Source organism: Eptesicus fuscus, chromosome 12, assembly GCF_027574615.1.
Source record: "Eptesicus fuscus isolate TK198812 chromosome 12, DD_ASM_mEF_20220401, whole genome shotgun sequence".
NCBI classification, from domain to species: Eukaryota; Metazoa; Chordata; class Mammalia; order Chiroptera; family Vespertilionidae; genus Eptesicus; species Eptesicus fuscus.
Genome location: NC_072484.1, coordinates 35,907,161 through 35,926,634, shown reverse-complemented (window position 1 = coordinate 35,926,634; position 19,474 = coordinate 35,907,161). Strand labels below are relative to the sequence as shown.

The window sequence follows — 19,474 nt, the reverse complement described above, 5'->3', positions numbered from 1 at the left end:
TCCATCTATTTGTCTACACAGCTCCCCCTGCTTGGAATGGACTTTCCTCTCTTATTCACCTATTCAAATTCTTTCAAGGAGCTCAAGGTCCAGCTCAGATCCTACTGCCTCCAGGAAGACCTCTCTGACTCAGCCCATAGCAATATCTCCTCTTCTCAGCTTCCAGAGCATCCACTGGCTTCATGACCCTGTGGCAAATTCCTGGGGACAGGGACTAGAGAACAGGTGGACTGAGGACTGCATTAGGCTGGAGTCAGTAGCTTTAGGCTTCCCTCTGGCTCTGGGTTTGTTTGGATATAAACCAGAAGCTGTGTCAACGTAGGAAAGAGGTGATGGCCCAGATGACAATGGCCAGATGGGAGAAGGCAGGCATATTCAGCCAGGAAATAAGACTTTGGGGTCCAAAGAGCACAGCCAGTGTTCACTCAAGTGTAGACTTCTAGAATTGGAGCCAGAAAGACCCTCAGAGATCATATAGCTCGATCTACATTTTCAGGATGAGGAAAGTGGGGCCCTCCCGGGGACTTGCTTGAAGGTCACACTTGAGTCAGCATTAGAACCTGAATCTCCTACAGTAGACATCTACTGCTTTTCCTGCCAAGCATCTGGTCACATTTTTCTACCAACTGCACCCTGATTTTGCTTTGGGGAAAACACCCTTTCTTGACTGTCAGACAATCAGAGCATCACTGCCCACTGATGATTCAAGAGAAGCTAACCTGGTTCAGAAAGAACTATTTCCAAGGCTCTGACTGGAGGGACTAGGATGTTTCCTCTCTTTCACAAGGGACTGAAACCAGAAGGAGGAAAGTTGGGAGTTGTGGCTGGGACAGTCATCTCTCCATTGTGAGAAGAGAGTCTGGCTGAGAAGGTGGCTTATGCTATGAAGTGCCAGGAGATGGAGACAGACAGGGTCCTGGTGACACTAAGCCCCTAAATCCAGCTAAGCCTAAAGCTGGGGAACTATTCCAGGACTTTTCAGATACATGAGTCACCAATACATTCCCCTGGACTGTGTTCTGTCACTTGCAACTGGAAGGATCCTATCTAATCTGCTAATTCCCAGTCCTGGACAATCAACAACTGGCTTTAACAATCACCATCTTTTGATCTACAGAAAAGCCATATTCTCCTCATTTCACTGATGAGGATACTAGGCTCAGAAAGCTTAAGTGGCTTGTCTGAGATCCCAGTGGGCAGACATGGTATTAAATTCCAGAGCTCCTCCTAGCTCCATGATTCTTTTTCTTTCCATGACACCATCCTGCCTGTCCTGGAATCTCACTTTAGGATAGCAGTGACTTGCTCTTCTTCATTAGGCTAGAACAAAGCAGATGGTACCCTCTCCCTGGAATGTCCACCTGTCAAATATACCTGTTCAAATGTCACCTCTGCTGTGAAACTCCCTCGTTCAAACCAACTGGATAATTACCTCCTCCCCCTGGCTTATTACCTGTGGAAAGGATCCTGCATGGTTCATAAAGGATCATAACCTATAATTAGTTGTGATTATGTCTTAGATTGTGACCTCCATGAAGGAAGATATCAGGGCACAAACCTATAGTGACATTACATCCTGAATTTTCAAAACAGGCCTCACCTCAAATATTGTGCGAGGCTATACTCTGTAAGCCTTCGGAATGTCCTGGAAATAGCAATATGTCCGCACATACCTCTTAAGCTTCTCTACTACAAGGTATTTACGAGGCGCTTTTTGTGCCATGGGCCCTGTGACAATCTGATAAAGCCTTCACAGAATAATGTCTCAAATGTATAAAATAAAATATAGCAGAGTTAGTTAACAAAAACCCCAATTTGTGATGTAGCAATATGTGTGCCTCTTTATTAAGGCATCAAATAACAAAGATAGCATATCTAATAACTACCATATTTTCAAAGATGTGATAAACTATTTTTCAAGAAACCTGCAACATTAAATATAATGTGAAAATATTTGTGATTTCTTTTGGTGAAAAAGTCACAATAATGTCTAATAATACAGTGGTTTGCTACCTACATCCATGATTGAAGAAAATGATAAATTTCAGCTAGAGATTAAGAAAAATACAGATTTCAGCAGTGTGGAACATTTAGGCAACATGGTCTGGTGCTTTGCAGGAAAGCGTGCGCGTTTGTGCTTGGCCAGCAGCAGCCTTGCGGGCTTGGGGGGCCGCAAATCTGGTCTTTTTCCATGAGGATAAGAGCTCGTGGCTGGTTGTGCAGTGCCCTGACCTAGCCTAACCATGCTGGTGCTGTTTGAAACGTCCGTCAGCTACGCCATCTTTAAGGTTTTGAATGAGAAGAAACTTCAAGAGGTTGATAGTTTGTGGAAAGAATTTGAAACTCCAGAGGAAGCAAATAAAATAGTTAAGCTAAAACACTGGGAGAAATTTCAGGATACAGCAGAAGCATTAGCAGCATTCACAGCTCTGATGGAGGGCAAAACCAACAAGCAACTAAAAAAAGTACTGAAGAAAATAGTAAAAGAAGCCCATGAACCCCTGGCTGTAGCTGATGCTAAACTAGGAAGTGTCATAAAGGAAAAGCTGAATCTAATTGCATCCATAGTCCTGTTGTTAATGAACTTATGAGAGGAATTTGTTCAGAGATGGATGGGTTAATACCTGGGGTAGAACCACAAGAAATGGCAGCTATGTGTCTTGGTTTGGCCCACAGCTTGTCCCGGTATAGATTGAAATTTAGTGCTGATCAAGTGGACACAATGATTGTTCAGGCAATTTCCTTGTTGGATGATTTGGATAAAGAACTAAACAACTACATTATGAGGTGTAGAGAATGGTATGGCTGGCATTTCCCTGAATTAGGAAAAATAATTTCAGATAACTTGACATACTGCAAGTGTTTGCAGAAAGTTGGTGATAGGAAGAATTATGCCTCGGCCCAACTTTCTGAATTACTGCCAGAGGAAGTTGAAGCAGAAGTGAAAGCAGCTGCAGAGATATCTATGGGAACAGACGTTTCAGAAGAAGATATTTGCAACATTCTGCATCTCTGCACTCAGGTGACTGAAATCTCAGAATATAGAACCCAACTTTATGAATACTTACAAAATCAAATGATGGCCATTGCACCCAATGTCACAGTCATGGTTGGAGAATTAGTTGGAGCACGGCTCATTGCTCATGCAGGTTCTCTTTTGAATTTGGCCAAACATGCAGCTTCCACAGTTCAGATTCTCTGAAAAGGCACTCTTCAGAGCTCTAAAGTCTAGACGGGATACCCCTAAGTATGGTCTCATTTATCATGCTTCGCTCGTAGGCTAGACAAGTCCCAAACACAAAGGAAAGATTTCTCAAAACTGTTTTGGCTATTCGATATGATGCTTTTGGTAAAGATTCCAGTTCTGCAATGGGAGTTGAGAACAGAGCCAAATTAGAGGCCAGGTTGAGGGCCATTGAAGATAGAGGGATAAGGAAAATAAGCAGGACAGGAAAGGCATTAGCAAAAGCAGAAAAATATGAGCATAAAAGTGAAGGGAAGTCTTATGACCCTTCTGGTGACTCCACACTGCCAACCTGTTCTAAAAAACGCAAGATAGAACAGGTAGATCAAGAGGATGAAATAATTGAAAAGGCAAAAAAAGCTAAGGTTAAAATTAAAGTTGAAGTAGAAGAAAAAGAAGAGCAAGGAGGAGGAGGAGGAGGAGGAGGAGAAGGAGAAAGAGAAGGAGAAGGAGAAGGAGTACTAGTGGTGGAAGAACAGGAGACATCTGTGAAGAAGAAGAAAAAGGATAAGAAGAAACACATTAAGGAAGAACCGCTTTCTGAGGAAGAACCATGCACCAGCACAGCGGTTCCTAGTCCAGAGAAAAAGAAGAAGAAGAAAGGTAATGAGGACTAATGGAAAGGAATTACAATTGGATCACCTGGATACATCGTCCTTAAGATTCAGTCAAGAGTATGCCAGAGATGCTCCCTAAGATAATTGAGGATGAACAGAGGTTTAGTGAAACAAAGTGATTACTCATCTATAGCTTTTCAAACCTACTTGTGTCTTGACATCAACTCTGTTAACTTTATTATATCATTATTTTTAGTCTTTGTAATCCAAATAAAAATATTTTCTTGGTAAAAAAAGAAAGAAAGAAAAAGAAAAATACAGATTTCATTTTTCCCTCATCCCAGTTCAAGACCCTTGCCCTAGTTCCTGTCTGGATGTACTAGTAATATAATCATCTGTGATCATTCTGCCTTTTTGGGCCTGGATTTGAGCTCAGCTCTGCTATTCATTATCTGGGTGACCTAAGATGAGTCATTTCCCCCTTATGAGCCTCCATTTTCTTATCTGAAAAATTAGAGAATTGGAACAGATCCTTTCCGAGGTTCCTACCAGATCCTCTCCTTAATTCTGGGTAGAATCTCAATGAATGGATGAGATAAATTGTGCTACAACCATAAGAGTGAGCACCAAGGTGAACTAACAGATGGCTTTCCTCGGCTGACACTCAGCAGAGAGGCTGGCACACCTGCCATGGCCTTCTCAGCCGGCTCTTCCTGCCTAGCCCAGCTCCAGCCCTGGGCCGGGGGGCCCTCACTCACCGTTCAAAGCGGAGGACCCTGGCCAGGAGCAGCTGCAGGGCCTCTGAGTAGTTCCGGTAGCAATCCAGGACCTGCAGGAAGTTACACAGGGCCTGGATGTCCTGCTCTGTCCTCCAAGAAGGCATCTTCTGTGCTATCTCAATGGCCCTTGGAGGGAAGTAACCCTAGGGAGAGAGAACCAGAGTGACACACAGGACCCAGCAGTTTCCCCCCTAGGCCAGAGGACAACTTCTCACACTGCTGCTTTCACACTTTCCCACCCCAACACAACAGTGGCTGACATGTGCTTACTGTGTGCCGTGCACCAGGACACATCTTACACACACCATCTCACTGCATCTTCGCCCAACCCAAGAAGCAAGGCACTATTATTATTCCCATCGACAGGTGAAGACACTTGGATTAAAACCTAGATCTGCTACATGTCAAAGCCTATATTCCCAACTACTGACCATACTGCCACTGCTGTTCAATGACCCCCAACCCCAGGCAACATGAGCTCCCTAAGCTCCAGGGGCCCCTCAGCACATGCACACTGCAGTCAGGGGAGACCTTCCTTGTCCCAGCCTATACCTCGGTGTGCTGCAGAAGACTAAGGAACAGGGAGCTACAGAGACTATTAGCTAACCCTCATGAACCAGGACTCGTGGACCAGTAGGAACAGATCCACCCATTCACCCACTACTCCCACGTGTTGAGAATATGATACTTAAGTAGTTAACACCCCCACTGGCTGCCCATTGCATTTAAGATAAAATCCGTGCCATGCCTAGGGGGTCCAAGTGATCTGATTCCCTACCTCCTTAAACCACTCCAACCTCACAGCTCCTGCCTTGCCCCTTTATTCTCTAGTCTCTAGCCATCTACCCATTTCTTGGAGGTGTCAAGTTTGCTTCTGTCTTGCAGTCTTTGCTTGGGCTATTTCCTCTGCCTGGAATGTTCTTCCCCTGGATTCTCCCATAGATATGGCTGCCCCCTCCTCATTCTAATCTCAACTCCTATGTCCTCAGGAAAACCCTACTGGATCAACTGAGCTAAAATACCAGGGCCCTTCATCAGCCAGCGTGGCTCAGTGGTTGAGCATCAGCCTGGGAACCAGGAGGTTATGGTTCAATTCCCTGTCAGGGCACATGCCCTGGTTTTGGGCTCGGTCCCCAGTGTGGGGTGTGCAGGAGGCAGCCGACCAATGATTCTCTCTCATCATTGATGTTTCTATTTTTCTCTCCCTCCCCTTTCCTCTCTCTAAAATCAATAAAAATATTTTTTTAAAGAGAGAGAGAGGAAAAACAAAAACAAAACAGAAAGGCAGTGTAGCTCAGGGATTAAAAGCTCACAAGCTCTGGTGCCAGGTGCCTGGCCTTGAACCTTGGCCTGCTGTTTCCTAGCTTGTCTGTCCTGAGACAAGTCACTTTTCCCTGAGTCTCGATTTCCCTATTGATAATAGCAGAAACTCTATGTTTAAATAGCATATTAAGTATGTGTAAAGGATTTACAATATGCCTAGCACACAGCAAGGGCTATCTAAGTGCCATTTTATATCTGAATCCAATCTTTCTCCTTTCTAACTCTTTTGCTATCAATAACCCATTGGGATTTCTATCACAGGGTCCATTTATGACAAAATACAGATGCTCCTAGCTTCTATGAACCAAACTGATTCTTTGGGCCCATTTGGGGTCCTAATTCCTTCAGGAAATCTTTCTCACTAACCCCCAGCCCAATCCTTAGGAACCTCCTTCTTGGGTTCCTATAGGACTGACTCTTATTTAACTTCCCCGGTAAGTTTTATCATCTTTACTTCATTCAAATTAACTCCTTTAGTGCAGGTGAGAATGTAGTATTCTCCCCACAAAGTAGTATTCTCCCCACAACCATACACAGATTTAGGCCTACCTTAGGAATTCAAAGAAATATCTAGAACAGGGAAAAGGGAATATAATTCAAATAGAGCCTGGCTCCTGCCTGCTTCTCAAATACCATTTCTCAGCGCTCTCACCCTCATTCACTTCAGGCCAACAATCCCCTCACTGTGTTCCTCTAGCATACAGGAAGGATAAAAAAAAGGGGGGGACTGCCCTTAATCCCACCACCCAAAGCTAGCCATTAACATCTGACATACTTGTTTCCTATCTTTTTCTTATTTATAAATAAACTCTTTGAAAATAACACAAGTAATAAATGACTATATTTTCCATGAAGAATCAAAAATGGTTAAAATCACCTTGCATCATGTCACCACTCATAGAGATCTGCTCTCCATCACCAGAGTTTACCGTTTTTATACGTTATTCTATATTATACATGTGCCCACAGAAAATGTATGGAATTGTTTGTTTTTATTCATATAAATGTCAGTCTGCAGACATCATTTATGCAACCTGCTTTTTTTCACTCAATGTTCTTTTATAAACTACTAGTCCTGGTGCATGAATTTGTGCACATTGAAAGGAAATATTTTAATATTGCTATTTGCGTCTTGCTAATGAAAAGAAAATAGGATTCTACCGAGTCTCCTACCTACCTACTCCAGGACTTCTGTGAGGATCAAATGAGATGAGACATGGGAAAACGCTTCACAAACATTTGGTTAAACTATAAAATGTTTGCACCTGGCTATAAAGCAAGTTGGGTTCCTGGGCTGAAGAAACTCCAAGGATGCTAGTCGCTAGGGAGAGGAAGCCAGGAGTTGCTATGTAACGTCATTACCCAGCATCCACAGCCACCATTTCTGGGGTGGGCTGGGCCGTGGGCACATTTTGCGCCATGGGGTCTTAGCAGTGTTGGCTGTGATTTGGTGGGGTGTTGCTCCAGGATGGTGGCAGGGCCTGTGTCCCACTTGGGGGAAGCCGATTGTTGGTTTGTCGGCACCAGGTCCACGGTGCCATTTATTTTTAAATAGCCAGTGCACATCATGGCAGCTCCTGCATTGAGCACCTGCCCCTGGTGGTCAGTGCGCATCATAGCTACCGGTTGGACGAACAGACACTTAGCCTTTTATATATATATATAGATCTTTAAAAAATGTACCCATTGTTTCCAATATCTCACAATTGCTGTAATAAATGAGTCTAGATTCTAAGTCTCTATAATTCTAAGGGTTCTTTTTGATAAGTTTGTTGTTGCCCTAGCTGGTTTGGCTCAGTGCATAGAGTGTCGGCCTGTGGACTAAAGGGTCCCAGGTTCAATTCCGGTCAAGGGTACAGGCCCAGGTTGCGGGCTCAATCCCCAGTGTGGGGGCATGCAAGAGGAAGCCAATCAATGATTCCCTCTCATCATTGATGTTTCTATCTATCCCACCCTCTCCCTTCCTCTCTGAAATCAATAAAATATTTTTTTTTAAGAAAAGAAGAAGTTTATCGTTAACAGAGTCCCAATGTAGACTGTATTGAGTTTTAGTGTTTGGTCGCAATCCAAGTGCTGCCCTGAGGTGCAGGTTATATATGTATAAATATATGTGTGTGTGGATCAGCTTGATTGAATAATCATATACCATATGATCCACCATTTAAAGTGTACAATTCAATGATTTTTTAATATATTCACAGAGTTGTTCAACTATCACCACAATGGATTTTACAACCTTTTCATCATCTGGAAAAGAAACCAGTACCATTTTCAGTCACTCGAAGGGCAGGTTATTAAATTGGGTCTCTACTCTTCATCTCTGTGTTGGAGCCAGAGTCATTCAAGAGGCTGAGAGGCCTTGCCTATACAATGGATTTCTCCTTTGTGCCCTCTTCTCTCTCTCTTCTGTTATACACAGAATTGCCTTCATCTCTAGAGTTCTGTAACTCTCAGAGAGGCCCTAGTTTCTCCTATCTGAAGGGCAAAACTTGGGAGTAAACTTCAGTGCCCAGCATCAAACACTGGCCAGTTGGGAAAGTTGAAAAACACACACACAAATAAAACAGAATTTGGATGACTTAACTGTGCTTCATACATAATGGGGCATGAGAAATTAGATTATGCCCAGGAGGGACAGGCAGCAGAAGTCACACCTTGGCTTCAAACGGAGAAAGAGGTGGGGCAGGGTGGCACAGGTCGTCCTTGTTAACAGTTATAAAGCTCTGTCCAGCCTCCTTTCCCTGAGAGAAAAACCAACATGGCTACTCCATGGGTCAAGTCAGGTCTTCACTGATGAGAACTTCAAATCTTCCCTATAAATAGGTAGGTCCCTTTAAATTTTAATTAATATCCAGCATTTGGTAGGGAGAATCTGGAAAGGTAGCCATGATTCTTAAAATTCAGAGAACAAGTCACACAGTTCAAAGCCTCACCCTGACATAAGGCATTTTCTCATCAGCATGGCCATCTTACACCCAGATCAGGGACAAGTGTGCCCAGCATCTTTTGGAGATTTGGGGCAAAGCCAGAATTTGCTCAGGCCAGTGCTTCTCCCACCACCCTGATTATTTCTCCTCTGTCTGCGGCTCTCACATCCTCTGCTCTGCCTTCTGCTGTTTTCCCACAGGTCCAAGTGCAGGAGCTCTCCCTGCTGGTTCTGCTCAGCTATAAAGCAACAAATATGTGGGGGGTGGGGAGGCTCACAGTCTTGGAATGCCAGAACTGGAAGGGATCACTGAGATCGCCCTGTTTTATAGATGAGGAAACTAAGTGGCTAGCTCAAGGTGACACACTGCGCTCGTGACAGAACCTGGACTGAACCCAGGTTCTGATGCCCAGCCCAGTGCTTCTTCCAGGTCATGATGCTAAAAGAAAATTCCCAACATCAAAGTCTGAACTGTGCATACCGACTCTGCCACGAAGTCCATGGTATCAAATGTGATTCTGCCTTGCTTCTTTTTCTGGAAAAAAAAAATGGAAGAGGAACAGGAAGGAGAATCAACAAGACTGCATAGAATTCTGCACTGAAACTCTTCTGCATACCTGGACCACTGGAGTAGGCAGGAAGCCATGGGAAGCCTAACAGTGTGGCTTCCCATGTCCACCTCTGCTCAAAAGGTCAACTCAGCACAAAACTTGGGCCCAGCAGTGACAACAAATTGTTGTGAAGAGAGAGAAAGACAGGGGTGTAGAGAGGAAAGGAGAATAAAGAGAGGAATCGAAAAGAGAAAAGTAAGAGGAAAAAGAAACAAACAAATGGGAAAGGATAGAGGGAAAGAAAACAACAGAAAGGAGGGATAAAAAGGAAGGAACAAACAAAGCCAACCTTCGTTGACCACCTGTTAATGAGCCAGGCATGGAACATCTTCCTTATCTTACTCCATTTCATCTTCAAAACAAAGCAGGTATTAAGCCCCTTTTTGGATTTGAATGGAGTGAAGAACTTGCCCAAGGATTATACAGCAAATAAATGGCTCTTGTCTAGAGGATAGCCAGGAGGAAGAGGTATGAAGTCTTAGGGACGAACTAATCGAACCCTATCTCCTAACAGATGCAGAGAAGATGTGGAAAGAGTAGAGAAAGGGGCAGAGAGAGCAGAGGGGAATATGTAGGAGGTGTAAGGCTGAAAGAAAAGAACAAACAAGGCCTTGAGCACCATATGGGGCCAAACCAAGACAGACAGACAGACAGACAGACACACAGACACACAGACACACACACACACACACACACACACACACACACATCTCTCTAGCTATTCCTCATATCCTTCCCCAGAGCCCACTCAGATCTCTGTGCTCTCCCCTCATTTATAGTTTGGTGCTTCTCAGGGGCCAAGGAAGGAAAGAGGTAGTGTTCAGAAGGATCCAGAGTCACATACTCCACTGAAAACCAGTCTTTGGTTCTGCCAGACCCTATGCTCCAGCCCTCCAGCTCTCTGCCCAGCAGTCATGTGACACTATAGACTCCCCTTGAGAGGCTTTTCTGCTCAAGGCCATCCTGACTGGGTAATGTTGTTAGATTTAGCTTCACACTCCCCTGATGACAAAACTAACTCTGATTTTCAGCTTCTAACTGACCAAGCATCAGCCCAGGTCTGCTGGTAACCAAGGACTCCTGGTTGCCAGAGCCCTTCACTTCACCACTGCATGGCACCCTGAGTCAGAATGTCCTTCCAGAGAGCTAATCTCAGTCTCTCAGGTTACAATTCTTCTCTCAGGTTACAATTCTTCTATTCCACCCCTTCCCAGCTCAGGGCCCAACTACAGGACAGAATCTGGCTGTGGACTTATTTGGTTTGGCCAGCATAGTGTCTTCAAAATATATTAATTTAAATGTCTTTAGATGGGGCATGTCTTTGCTCTCCAGCTGCCCACAGGCCCTTTCTGCTACATCTTAAACTAAGCCACATACATATAGGTACATTACCTGCTGGCCCTTAGAAAGCAATCTAAGCCCTAGCCCATTTGGCTCAGTGGATAGAGCATCGGCCTGTGAACCCAAGGGTCCTGGGTTCCATTCCGGTGAAGGGCATGTACCTCAGATGCAGGTTCCTCCCAGGCCCGGGCCCTGATCAGGCACATGCAGGAGGCAACCAATCAATGTGTTTCTCTCACAACGATATTTCTCTCTGTCTTTCCCTCTCTCTTCCACTCTCTCTAAAATCAGTGGGAAAATACCCTTGGGTGAAAATTTAAAAAAAAAAAAAAAGCAATCTAAGACAACCTTCCTTTGCCCCATCACCACCACCCCACTCTCCCTCTCTTTGGCTACTTTCCTTCAGAAACCACTTTGGGAAATTTCTTGGAGTGAATCACTGCATGCAAGGAGGAAGCAGAGGCTGTCACTCCAGGAAAATGGGCAGGAAAACTTTGCAGCCCTTGATAGTAATGAAAACCACTTTGGAGAACCAGAACAAGTTAATGAAATGGTGATCAACTTTTCTGAGCCAAAAAGGGCCTTATGATCTACCTTTGGGATAAAACATTTGAAATGGGGACATTCTAGAAAATCTAGAAAACATGGTCACCAGAGCAAACAGGGCCCCAGCAAATGTTCCCTTCTCATTTAAGTAAGGAGACAGGAAAGAAGGGAGAGGAGATAAATGGCTGGTGAACATTCAGAAAACCCAATTGGATTTCTTCTGGCTCTTTTGATCACTGTTGGAATGGAGATGGCTTCTTTCCCACTCCCAATGTTCGCTTCCACATGAAGTGAGTTGTACTAGTTGAACACTACCAGCCCCTGGTCTTCCATACGGAGGAGTGACAAACTCCTTGGTAGACGTGCAAGGAGAAACGGCATGATCACCCCCCTTCCCTTCCCTCTGTGCTCACATTCTGCTCTGCCCTTCTCTGCTGGGAGCTTAAGGCTGGAGGCTCCGCTGCTGTAGTGGAGACCTGCTGTGGTCTAGCACTGCTTGTGACTGCTTGTGCAAGGCTGTCTAACTCTGGGGTTCAGTATTAGGTAAACCTCTCACTTGATGGTCCAAGTCATCTTCTCCAATATAAATGTCATCATTAATATAAGTGACAGTTGAATTCTCGCTTCTGCTTTACCCTTTGTCTTCTTTCTCAGATGGCACAGAACTGGGACTGGGGAGTGGGGTGCTATTTATAGGACCCCCTTAAACCCTGATAATCCTGCTGAGCCCAGCTGCTTACATCCCAGAAGGAGAAGATAGGGTGCCTTCTGCGAGCAGTCTCAGTGATCTGATATTCCCGGAATCCCCTGAGGCCTTGGCGGAACATTTTACACACTCGGATCATCACAATGATATCCAGGATGAGCTGGTATAGCCCCTGTGGAAACAAAACAAACACGAGCAGTAAAAACTGTCTGTTTTCAACCATCAACAGCAGGCTGGATAATGCAGAAGATGAAATGTAATAGGATTAAATGCAGTGGTGTGCTGGAGTGATGATTACATTTTCAGGAAGTTTTCAAGACTATTGAAATCCTATTGGCAGCTTGAAATTGCCCACAGTGGGAATATTTATGCCACATAAAGACTGGCAACTACTAAATGGGGGCATCTGCCTCCCCAAGGGATAGTTGTTAAAATATTAACCAGTACAGCTTTCGTTAAATGTCAAGTCCTTCACTTTGGTCCAGAAAATAAAGAGCAAAAGTAATGACAGGATGTGAGGGGTGATGCAGAGAGCCTGAACTTGGGAACCAGGCGGGTCTGAGGGAAGAATGGTGGATAGATGCAATATTGCTGGCTTTAAAGATAGGGGAAGGGGACAGCAAGCCGAGGAATGTAGGTAGTCTTTAGAAGTTAGAAAAGTCAAGGAAATGGGTTTTTCCCTAGAACACTGAGAAAGGAGCAGCCCTGTTAACACCTTGGTTTCAGCTCAGGGAAACTCATGCCAGACTTCTCAGCTATAAAAGGTAATAAATTTGCAGTGTTAAGCCACTAAATTGTGGTAATATGTTAGAGCAGCAGAGAAAACTAACATAACACCTAATGTAAGATGGGACCATCTGATCTTTTCCCTGGGAATTTGGAACTGGAACTGAAAACAAATCCCAAATATGAATTTGGGAGTAAAGGCAGTCACTCTCTACCTGCAAATAAATAGAGGGAATAAGGAAGCCAATCCAGAATGTGAAACAATCTACAAGTCATCTAACCCAGTTTCTTCAAAAAGTCAATTTCACAAGGAAAAGAGAACAAGCCTGTGAAGGCTGTTTTAGATTAAGACTCAAGAAACATACAAACAAATGCAAAACAAAACCTTTACTGGACCATAATTCATCATAAAAAGCTGTTAGGTACATTTTAGGAACAAATAAGGAAATTGAATATGACTGGATATCAGGTGATACAGAGAATTCATTTTAACTTTCTTAGTATTGTGGGTTGTGTTCTTAAAGTATGCACCTTGCCCGGCCGGCATGTCTCAGTGGTTGAGTGTCAACCTATGAACCAGGAGGTCACAGTTCAATTCCCAGTCCAGGCACATGCCTGGGTTGCAGGCTCGCCCCCCAGTGTGGGGTGTGCAGGAGGCAACCAATCAATGATTCTCTCTCATCATTGATGTTTCTCTCTCTCTCTCCCTCTCCCTTCCTCTCTGAAATCAATAAAAATATATATATACATACATATATATAGTGAGCAGTTTTTAAATGATTCATCAAACATATACCTGCATACATGCACACACATAAACACATAAAACCAATATGGCAAAATTGTTGACTGTAAAATCTAAGGGATGATCGTTACATATATTTCAACCTTTATTTTTGAAAATTTCCATAATTTTAAAAATGCAAAAACTATTTTTTTAACTTCTGATAATAAGGACATCACAAACAAAATGAAAAGACAAACTGAAGATTGGAAGAATATATTTGCCATGCATATAATTGACAAAGCCCTACTATCCAGAATTATAAAGGACTAGGAGCCCATTGCACGAAGTTTTGTGCAATAGACTTTTCCTTCACCTGGCTGCCGGCACCAGTTATCTGCCAGCAGCAGTTTTCCTCTGGCCACCAGCCGATCAGAGCGCCTCCCGCCAGCACGATCGGCCACCCCAAGAGGTGCCTGAGTTCCGCCACCAGCGTCTTCCGCAGCGCAGGCCTAAGCAGCACCGGCCAGCCCGGCGGGAGGAGCAGGGGTCAGGGACTCGTGAGTCCCTGCCCGCCCCCTCCTACCGCCAGCCAATCGGCCACCCTGAGCCCCGCCCCCCGCGCCTCCAGCTGGCCCAATCGTGGGCGTAGCGGAGTGATGGTAATTTGCATATTACCATTTTATTAGGTATGATTACTATTACAAAGGATTAATATCCAGAATTTTAATTAAAAAAAATTCTACAGCCCTGGCCAGTGTGGCTCAGTTGGTTGGGTGTCATCCCATGCACCAAAAGGTTGCCAGTTTGATTCCAGTCAGGGCACCTGCCCACGTTGTGGGCACAATACCCAGTAGGAGGTGTATAGGAGGTAGTCGATTAATGTTTCTCTCTCCCTCCCTCTCCCTCCCTCTTGCTCTCTAAAAGAAAGAAAGAAAGGGAAAGGGAGAGAGGGAGGGAGGGAGGGAGGGAGGGAGGGAGGAAGAGAGGGAGGGAGGAAAATCCTACAAATAAAAATAATAATAACCCATCAAAAAATGAGCAAAGGATATGAACAGGTAATTCAAAGAGAAAACTCAAATAACCTATACATAATGACATAATGAAAAGATTCTGAATACCACTAGAAGTAATGGAAATGGAAATTAAAGTAACAAGATACCATTTGCACTTATCAGACTGGGGAAATGAAAAACATGATACAACTATGTTGGAGAGCAATTTGGCAGTATTTTTAAAGTTGAGGATGTGTGTCCTTTACAATCAAGAAACTGTATGCACCTTATATATACACTTTAGAGAAACTTACACATGTGCACAAGAAGATAGCCATGAGGATGACCATGCACACTGTAACGGTGGAGAGCTGAAAACAACTGTTTTCCATCAGTAGGGAACATATCAACACATTATAGTGCAGTCACAGGATTGAAAATAGCACTAGCTGTGTATGTCAATGTGGATAAAGCTCACACATAATTTTGAGTGGGGGAAAAGTGAAATACGATGACATTTATAATGCCATTTTTAAAAATGTGCCGCATACCATACAGTTGCTTATGGATACTTCCCATAGCTATGTATACATCCATATGTAATAAAATTTAAATATATAGATAGGAAGGGTACACATCAACCTCAGGAAAGTAGTTACCAGTGAGGAGAAAGGGAGTGGGATGGTGAGGAACCTATAACTGTAATCTTTTCTTTAAGATTATATACCTAGCCCTAGCTGGCTTGGCTCAGTGGATAGAGAGAGCATCGGCCTGCAGACTGAAGGGTCCCCGGTTTGATTCTGGTCAAGGGCACATGCTTGGGTTGCAGGCTAGGTCCCCAGTAGGGGGCGTGCAGGAGGCAGCCAATAGATGATTCCCATCATTAATGTTTCTACTTCTCTCTCCCTTCTCTGAAATCAATAAAAATATTTTTAAAAATAAATAAAATTTTATTTTTTAAAAATATATATATCTAAAGTAAATATGGAAAAGGCTTTATTAATAAAATTAATACTTATTGAAAACAATTTGCTGATGTTGGGCACTATTCTAAGCCCTTTATATGTATTGACTCACTTAATCCTCAACAATAAATCTATGCAAAGCAAAAAACAGGCACAGTAAATCAAGTAACTTGCCTAATACTAATATTAGTCATATGACTAATAGGTGATAGGGAATTGAACCCAGGCAGTCTGGCTCCAGAATCCTTAAGTTTAACCTATTACTTTACCCTGCTGCTAGGCCTTATTTTCTCTGGATCTGGTAATAGTAGAAAGGGTGGGTAGAGAGCAGGAGAGTGGGACTCAGGCTGAGTGTAGTCTATGACTCATCCAGTATCGAGGGGGTAGTAGGCTACATGGTAGGGCTCAGAATTCAGTCTCTCTTTCCTTTCTTTCTTTTTATTAAATTTATTGGGATGACACTGGTTAAAAAAATTATACAGGTTTCAGATGCACAATTCTACAACGCATCAAAAATTCAGTTTTGCCCAGCTGGCATGGCTCAGTGGTTGAGTGTCAACCTGGTCATGGTTTAATTACCTGTCAGAGCACATGCCCGAGTTTCGGGCTTGATCCCCAGTGTGGAGCACGTGGGAGGCAGCCGCTCAATGATTCTCTCTCATCACTGATGTTTCTCTCTCTCTCTCTTCTTCTCTCTTCCTCTCTGAAATCAATAAAAATTTAAAAAATTTAAAAATAAAAAGAATACAGTCTTTCTGCCCTGGCCAAAATCGCTCAGTGGTTACAGTGCTGGCCTGCATACAAGACCATCTTGCGTTCGATTCCCAGTCAAGGGCACATACCTGGGTTGCAGATCCGATCTCCAGCACCAGCTGGGGCATGTGCAAGAGGCAACCAATCAATGTGTCTCTTTCACATCAATGTTTCTCTCTCTCTCTCTCTCTCTCTCTCTCTCTCTCTCTCTCTCTCTCTCTCTCTCTCTCTCTCTCTCCTCCCTCATCCTTTCCACTCTCTAAAATCAATGGAAAAAATATCCTCACTCCTCCAGGGAGGATTTAACAACAACAACAAAAAGAATTCAGTCTTTCTGGAGCCTAATCCAGAACTCTTTTCTTTCTGCCCATGCTGTGACTTCAAAAGGTACAAGGTAGCCACATTCATCCAAGGCCCCCTCCTACACCTGCCTCTCCCTTCCTCAAAATACCTGCCTGTTCAATCTTCCACTCTTCCCTCCCAGGGCCCTTCACACTCCTCACCTGTTCCTTCTTCAAAAGCTGCCAGGAATGAGACCCTGTATATCTCTTCATGGTTCCTGATTTGGCAAATGGCATGAGCCCCTTTCCCTTTCAAAGGTAGGACCATAAATGCTTCCCAAGGATCCGGTTATATTAGAAATGAGTAGCTTCCTCATCGCTCTTCATACTTTACCAACAGCTGTTGGAAGCCTTGTTTTGATAAAATCTCATCCTCAGAATCTCCTTATGTCACAATGAAAGATTCTAGAAGAGAGAAACCAAAATCTGAAAATCTAACACTTATTGAACACTCACAGGCATTATATTAGTTAACTTCATAACTACCACAAGATGAGAGAACTCACGCCCACTCCACCCATGAGGAGACTGAGGCTCAGTAGCTAAATGACTGCCAGAGTAATGGGGCCATAAAAAAGAAAGTAGGAGGTTCCTGGGCTGGGGCTCAGGGCATCCAACACCTCAGCCTGGGGACCCCTCTGAGGCTTAAAATTTAGACACCCTGTATAGCACTGTCCTATAAGTCTTGTAAGATCAGTAAATCAGAAACACTCAGCAAATTGGAAGTCCCCAACCAAACAGGGTATCGAATGTTGAAAGAAACTTGTAACTGGAACTCAATGACTCTGGGGTCTTTTCAAAAATAGAGAAGAGCTTGACTGGTGTGGCTCACTTGGTTGGGCATTGGCCTGTGTACCAGGAGGTTGCTGGTCCAATTCCAGTCAGGGCACATGCCTAGCTTGTGGGCTCAATCCCCAGTGGTGGGTGTACAGAAGGCAGCCGATTGATGCTTGTCTCTTATCAATGTCATCTCTCTCTCTCTCTCTCTCTCTCTCTCTCTCTCTCTCTCCCTTCTCTCTTTCTGAAATCAATAAAAAGTATTTTTTTTAAAGTAGAGAAGAATATAGGGTCTAAAGTACTTTTTTCTATTAAAGATGGCAGTTGATAATTCCAATTTTCTCTTGTATACGAATCCTCAGTGAAAAATTATGACTTCAAGTGAAGCATAGTATCCTCCATCTTGTATAAAAACTGCTGTTTGAAATTCTCTGCTATTGTTACATAGTCCCTTGTTCTGTAAACTCTGTCATTTTTAGACAGTCTCTTATTCTATAAAATAACTGTTTTAGTTTGAATAACAGAAAAAGATAAAAACTTAACTGTCTGACCTTGCAAGCTAGCCATCTAACATAATGGACTAATACTGATAATAATTCCCATATTCTTATGCCAAATGTTTGTTCTTTATGTATCCAAGATTACAAACTGTCTGTAACAATAACTCACACAGAGCTCTTTGTAAAATCTGCAGACAAAGAAGCTCAAAAGGTATAAATACGGGAAACTTCTCGCTCAGAGATTTGGAAGAAACACCTCCCTCTGGGCCGCGTGCAATAAACAACTCCTAATTAATTGGCTCATTAAGCCGTCTTGTATCTCATTTGCTGATTTACAACACAACACAAATATCACCTGATTTGCCATTCCTATCCAGCTACACCTATCTGCCAACTCTCCCCAACTGACAGTCAAATGGAAGGGCACTGAACACAGTGAAGACAGCTGGACAGCTGGGAACAAAGACCCAGGCTCTGAATTACTAAATTCTAAGGCCACCATTCATGGTGTGAGACACTAATCACTTACAGAGGTGAAAAGAGATAGAACTAGCTTTCCCCCCCACTTACTTGGAGAAAAAATGCAAAAGACTCAAGGACAGAGGAAGAGAAGGTTTCAGGAAGAGAGAGAGACAGAAAGAGAAAGAAAGAAAGAAAGAAAGAAAGAAAGAAAGAAAGAAAGAAAGGAAGGAAGGAAGGAAGGAAGGAAGGAAGGAAGGAAGGAAGGAAGGAAGGAAGGAAGGAAGGAAGGAAGGAAGGAAGGAAGGAAGGAAAAGAGAGAGAGAGAGAGAGAGAGAGGGAGGGAGGGAGAAAGAAAGGGCAGTATGGAATTTTTGTCTTCCTACCACTAACCTGGTCTTGAAGAAAATCCTCTACAAAAGTTTAGGGGATTTCTGAGAGAAACTACTGGGCATGGAGAAAGCAAGCGAGATGGCAGAATGTGGCTATGGACAGAGGGGTGATCCCATAAGTTCTCTGAGTTGCCTGAGGATCCAAGTGACATGGGTAGGACCCAGACTAGTGAGGGGCATCAGAGGATGCCAATAAGTAAGACCTTTAATTTGATAAGACCCCAAAAGTAGACACTCCCAACCTCACCTCCTGCCAGCTGTGGTTGTATAATTTCCCTGGAAATTGGATTAGTGTTAGGGAGGAAGAGGCAGGAAATTTAGAGTGCTCTGAACTGACCTAAGAGGAATCAATAAGCCTGAAATTACATTCCCTCAAAATTACTGAATTGGTTCTCCATTTACCTAATGACATCTAAATTAAGTCATCTGCTAGGAAACAGGCTGGGGACTCAGTCAGATATTAACGTCAGTTCTAGAAATTAATAAAGTGCTATTTCTGTCCCAGTTCCTAATCTTATAACTGAACTGTTACAAAGTAGACTGTCAGAAAGAGCACTGGTCCTATTCCTATGTGATCTTGGGTAAAACCACCTGGAGCCTCACTTTCCTCCTTATAAAATGGAGTTAGAGTTAATTCCAGAAATAATGCCTTCTTAAGATAATATTATTGTTTTAGTAATTATAAAAGTTATGTAACAAACGTTTATAGAGTTCCAACCATGTATAAAGGAGAAAAAGGTGAATAAGACACAATCTCTGCTCACGAGGAGTTCACAATATGATGGGGAAGAAAAATGCTACCACCTCCA

At 43.4% G+C, this 19,474-nt stretch overlaps 1 protein-coding gene and 1 pseudogene across 1 annotated transcript in view; one reads left to right on the top strand and one right to left on the bottom strand.

The window, feature by feature from the left end:
• Nucleotides 1-19,474, bottom strand: part of CNBD2 (cyclic nucleotide binding domain containing 2) — a 56,554-nt gene that overhangs the window by 30,165 nt on the left and 6,915 nt on the right. The window contains exons 2-5 of the mRNA XM_054724390.1: nucleotides 16,700-16,942; nucleotides 12,068-12,205; nucleotides 9,311-9,364; nucleotides 4,560-4,723 (exon numbers count right to left, since the gene is read on the bottom strand). Of these exons, the coding sequence (XP_054580365.1) occupies nucleotides 4,560-4,723; nucleotides 9,311-9,364; nucleotides 12,068-12,205; nucleotides 16,700-16,774 (431 nt within the window). The 5' untranslated portion in view covers nucleotides 16,775-16,942. The remainder of the gene's footprint in view (nucleotides 1-4,559; nucleotides 4,724-9,310; nucleotides 9,365-12,067; nucleotides 12,206-16,699; nucleotides 16,943-19,474) is intronic.
• Nucleotides 2,242-4,091, top strand: LOC103293329 (nucleolar protein 58-like; annotated as a pseudogene).